The sequence below is a fragment of the Harmonia axyridis genome, chromosome 2 (genome assembly GCF_914767665.1).
Source record: "Harmonia axyridis chromosome 2, icHarAxyr1.1, whole genome shotgun sequence".
Lineage (NCBI taxonomy): Eukaryota > Metazoa > Arthropoda > Insecta > Coleoptera > Coccinellidae > Harmonia > Harmonia axyridis.
In genome coordinates this window covers 13,515,131-13,521,130 of record NC_059502.1, presented here as the reverse complement: position 1 = coordinate 13,521,130, position 6,000 = coordinate 13,515,131, and the positions used below count along the sequence as shown (strand labels likewise).

The following is a 6,000-nucleotide window of genomic DNA, read 5'->3' as shown; positions in this document are numbered from 1 at the left end:
TACAATTCAATTTTCCCTTAAAATATAATTCTAATGATGGTATAATTTCTAGCATAGTATAAGGAATATCCTCTTATACTGTTTCTAGATACCGATTTGGACCAGTTATTCCCATTACTCATAAATTTATGAATCTACTCATTTCATTATGTGGAGTATACATTGAACTTCCTAGTGGGTTGAAGATATAAATAATTCATAGTGAAATGAGGAAGCTTCTGTCCTTTCGACAATTATAGCTGTTGTAAATGGGTAACTCTGATTCCAAAGGAGTTTTTTTATGATATACATTTCTTTTGGATGTCTCTATTGCTGTCCATTCATTGAAATTAATGTATTTTTAAGTGACTCAGTTAAACGCCTTATCATTTTGGGCACTGTTACACATATGTGTAATAAATAATCTTGTAAAAACTGACTAATACTGGCATGTTTAAAAGAGCTTTTCAAATTTTGCTTTTATTATCCTACCGGTTCAATGACCTAGTTCAATATGATTGCACATCATATATTCATTCATTATATTAAAGATTTTCAAATTTTGGTTCTTCAGCTTGTGGAAGATTTTGAAATAATGTTATATTATCAAATATGCAGGGGACTTAAGGTGATTGAGATGATAAAAAGACTTGTAATGTTCAATTTTTGTATTGAATATTCTAATCTAAAACGATGTTACGAACAGATGCTACTTACAAAGACATTACATCTAATTAATAACTAATTTATTTATATATTTATATTCATTTATTCCAGAATGGTACAATAAAATTTGAGCATTTACAATGCTTTCTCATTAAAGCTGAAAAGAAAATTACAGGAAGACTGAATGCTTGCTTTCAACAGAATATTAATCAGAAACAAACTTCTACCAACACGCATTCATTCTGGCAAAAATGGTGTACCAAGTCCAGATCAACTATAAAACATTTACATTGCACTTATCCAAAAACTTAATTACTTGTGTAACCTAAGCAGTCGTTAAAGTGTGCAAGTTTTCAGATTTATCGAAACACATATGATTTTTTTATGGCACATCTAATCTCTTTACACTCATGATGTGTTTCTCAAAAAATTCATTGCACAAGAATAATTATATGACACACAGATTATAGAAAAACTCGAAATATCAAAATACATTGCACCAAAAATATATAAAATGCCTTAGAAATGAGATTGAGAGAATGAGTAAGTAATTAAATTTTTTCTACTTCAATTATACATTGTGCTATGCATTTTGATACCTGAAAACTAGTTATTTGAGTAATAATGGCAAACACTGAATGAAATAAAACAAATCATAAAAGTTCTGAGGCTTCAAGGATGCAAATTAAAAAGTCGTCATAAAATAGTATAAAATATCACATGTCACATTTCATAGTAAAATTAAAAGTTGAACACCATTATGCAAAACATATCCCGTTAAATTTATAATAAAAAGAAAATTTTTATATACATGACTGATATCAACACTATTAAATTTTGATCCTGAAATTATTTCATCAGATTAAAATATATGAAAACAAAACGAAATTAATTTTATGAATATTGCTCTTCAGATGTAACAAATCCAAATAAAAGTCAGAAGTGCATCTATTAACATTTTTATGTACAAAGTAGATAATTACAATATTTATAGCAATATACAACTTATATTTTTTTTAAGTATGGTAAATTGAACATAACTGCTTTGATGCCAACCCATTATTGTTGATATTTTTAGCCAAAGACTCGCCTAAACAACTTGCGTTATTTCAAACTCCCATAGACTCGGAAATATTAATTCCAAATCAAGTTTTCACCAAATACCGTTCACACATCTATTGACTGACGAAATACACTTTCATCAACCACTCTCAATTCCATTTAATTTTCTAGTGTTTTAAGTTAAAATATATAAAAGTTTATATCGCAGTTACTCTTGACAATAAGGCAATGAAATGGAATAAAAAGTAGCTAATGAAGTTGATAGCATTTTTTTCATTTGATGAATAATAAACACTGTCAAAAGAACTGAATTAAACTTGAAGTTAATCCTGGAATCAATTAATCATATCAAAAGAGAAATTTAACTTTGATACTTGAAATATATATTCATATTTTCGTAATTAGAGGAATTAGTTGAGAATTTGAATTTGATGCTATATTCCCATATGATAGAACCGTTGGGGAGAATATTAATTTCTTAGTGGGCAGTAAGTAAAATTGAAAAATCATCCAACGTTTTGTCCTACACATCACTTTTATTTGAAATTACAATTGATCAGTTCGAATAATAATTCGAATGAAATACATCTGTAATCTTTTGATCTAACAATGTTGGATAAAAATATTCTTTGAAATCCAATGACATTAAAAATTATTGCAAAAATAGTAATAAAAAGTAGTAAAAAAAATCCAAAAATAAAAACAATAAAAGTTGCATTATCGTTTTTGCTCTGGCACAAGGAACATAAATTTATTTTCTACTGGTATTCAGTTGCTGAGGCGTGCAATAAATTTGTCTTTAACAATAAAACTAATCGCACCCAATTCGTTCATTCAATCAATTTTCAGTTGTAAATTCCAAAAATTCTTTAAAAAGCATTCAGTATTGTTTTGAATGTGAATGTAAAATCAACAGATTCCATTCTGTTAGAAATTTGAAGTATATGCAATCAAGAAATGTTTAATGCTTAATTAATTCAATAAATGAATTGGTTCCATGCCTTCATGTTGTTTATATACTTATATATCACCGAAAATTGCTTCAAGTAAAATGTTCCATCATATCACAAAAGTATATTTATATTGCTTTGAAAAAGGAATAGTTTAAAAATAATAACACAGAAAACACAGAAACTCATAAGTACAATTTAAAAAAATCTCCTCAACAAATAAATACCACTTAATATAAATAACTACAAAATATAGGATATCTATATATTTTATCTTCATAATAAGTAGAGGTGATTTTGGCAAATGACATTTATGTTACATAGTAAAAAATTGAAGTTTGCGCAGTACTAGTCTAATGAGATCAACGCACTGCACTAGTCACAGTATAAACCCGTGTCCATTTGACTGCATGCAATATTTCAAGAGATATATTTCTGAGGATCACCTCGTCTGGGACAAATAAAGGCTCATGTTCCACAGATGCCTATCCGAAGGCTACGTGACACTGATAATCGAACGTGTTGTCTCTTTACTATTCGAATCTGTCGAATCATTCCGTACACATTGTCCAGTTAATTGATTTACACTAAGTGGATTATTTATATCGTGTGGATTTGTCCCCACAGGATTACGAGGGGGTTGTTGAAGTATTAAGGGAGGGGGTAACTTAACGTCCATATGTTCGTGTGGGGTCAGGGGGCTTTGCAGCATATAAGGACTAGCCAAACTCACGGAAGGACTCGCTACACTTGTAGATGGACTAGGAAGGATCATACCGCCAGGACTAGTTAGGCTACTAAGGGCTGAAAGACCACCCGGGCTTGACATGGATCTGTTCAAGCTTTCTGCATCATCATCTGGTGGGGTATGCGCATCGCCCATGCTACCACAGCTGCCTAAATTGTCGTCTGATTGGTTTCCATCATTGCCATCACCTGATTCCATGTAGCGAATGCATTTCTTTTTGCGTCTGTAAAGTAACAATTAATTAGAAAAAGTTCTTGAATATTTTGTTAAAAACATATAGGTTTCAATTCAAAAAGTCAAACCATGCGGTTTTTTCCTAAAGAAATATTTATATAAAACTCGGTGATGAGAATGTAATTTGAAAATACCAGCGTTATGAAGATTGATGTGTGTATGTATTTTATAGGTTGTTACATCCGTTATGAATAGCTGAGATGAGTTTCAAGGATAGAAACAGGCTTTTTATGCTCATACAACGGATATATCAACTCACCAAATTGCACACCCATATTCGTATTTTTCAGAAATACTCTTTATCATTTTTTGTCCAGTTTGGGACCTATTCATGCAGAATATGTCTTACTGTGTAATAAAGCTATCCCTATGTATGTTCAATCAAATTCGAGAATTTTGTGTATATCCAACTAGTTTTGTTACATGCTCATTGTGTTACAATTTTTGTTTGGTGAATATCAGGTTACCAGACATTGAAAGAAATAAAAAATTGTTTTTAGTTTAAATACAATATTCATGTCCACATTTTGAGTATACTTCTAATATATCCATAATTATAACCTTTTAATTTTATAGGAAATAATTCATGATTTTGTTCCAGTTTTGATGTTCCTTGTAAGGATGTGGGACATTTTAATGATTTCTAATTACCAAACAGAACAAACAATTTCTGTGATTGAATTGAATCGAAAACTGCTCACTTGAAATACATATATCGATGTCAGATGCAATTCGAAAGGAGGAAGCCTAATGAATTATAAGAAAAAAGTTTTGAAAATTATGTAAGTAGGCCTCATATTATTATTTTCAAATGTAGTATTTTCTATGCTCTTTAACTAGATATTCACCTCTCCTATTTTTATGACAAAAATCATATATAAAAAACAAATTAATACAACTGAAAACGCATAAGTACATGCTGCAAGTGTTAATAAAAAAAAAACAACTCTTTGTAGTCAAAATACTGGCAATTGCTTGTTGTGAAAGATCAGCACAAATGCAAGTACTTCTTCGAAACAAGGTAAAAAAACATAAATTCGTTAAAAAACCAAAACAAAATAACATTCAAAAACATAATGAGTCATCCATAGCTAAAATAACACCAACACTGCTGCAAACTAACCAACATATGGCTATAGATTCACGTAGGTCGGTTCCTGTGGCGACTGCGTGGTGGCTGCACCTCCAGCAGTATGTAGAAGACTACCATGAACTGACGAGCTTCCACCACCATGGGAAGCAGTGTCCGGGCTAAACAATCGTTAAATGTACAAAGGGGGACTATGTTAAACCAACATAGGAATTAAACATTAACACATACGAGCACACACAAAATACACAAATAATAAAAGTTATACAGATACAGAACGAATACATGAAATGGAGTAAAGTGTGTTGAAAGTATACAATAGAATATCAGAAAATGTGTCTATCAACTTGGAATTGCCCCTTTGCACTCAACAATTGTTTCAGCATTTTTTGACAGCAGTGTCTAGTGCACATTAACTAATGGCTCCTTCTCTTTGTGGGAAGACACATTTTCTGATCTTTATGGTACATACGTTCATAGTGTCTTCCGTGTTTACAAAAATATAAAACAACAGTCTTTCCACATAGATAAGAACACCAAGAAAAAATAAAATAAAACTGAATGGTTAGAGCGATGAAAATCGTGCATTTTCTAATCACCACGCTATGTTGTAATCACATGCGAATTACGGTAGAATCGTTTCAGAAATTGCATGAAATTCAAAGTAGGTAGGTCGAGAATTTGTTTATAATAAATATCAAATAAAAATAAAATAAGTCATGCATAAAAGTGGATTAATTAACAATCGGAAACACATACCTGCATGGTTTGCACCACTGACTCTGATGATCTAATCCATATCTTGCTCTACATTTTTTCATACTGTTACCTAAAGGAAATATTTTCAATTAGAGAATTTTCAAAGCGAAATAATCATGCTCTAATATAATAACATTTACTGATTGGCATCAAAACTACTAGATATATTCTACAATAAAATATGAAAAAAAGAAATTAACATGCAATATACGAAATTTATGTAATGTCTAAATACTTTCTCAAAATGGAAGACAAAAGGCCAATCAAGTACCTACAACCTAAAATGCACCAACTGTGAAATTATCAAATGCTACAACTAAAATATCTAAGGTATAAAATAGAAATATCAACAAATAAACTACATTCTTGAATAACTTGGATGACGAAGTAATGCAACAAAAAGAAAACCATCATCCATGTTATTTTTTGCCAGTGAAGGGTGGGATTTGTGGGGATGATCAACACAATATTGAATTAAAAATAAAAATAGAACAAAAAAATATTTTGATTCG

General features: G+C 30.5%; 1 protein-coding gene across 10 annotated transcripts in view; it reads right to left on the bottom strand.

Moving 5' to 3' along the window:
• Nucleotides 1-632: 632 nt before the first annotated feature.
• Nucleotides 633-6,000, bottom strand: part of LOC123674153 (protein pangolin, isoforms A/H/I/S) — a 269,346-nt gene continuing 263,978 nt past the window's right edge. For 8 of the 10 annotated variants that reach the window (XM_045609047.1, XM_045609042.1, XM_045609043.1 and 5 more), the window contains 2 exons: nt 5,489-5,558; nt 633-3,628 (listed from right to left, as the gene is read on the bottom strand). In XM_045609047.1, the coding sequence (XP_045465003.1) occupies nt 3,154-3,628; nt 5,489-5,558 (545 nt within the window). In that variant the 3' untranslated portion in view covers nt 633-3,153. Of the gene's footprint in view, nt 3,629-4,762; nt 4,891-5,488; nt 5,559-6,000 lie in introns of all 10 variants that reach the window. The other 2 variants (XM_045609051.1, XM_045609052.1) reach the window with 1 other exon arrangement.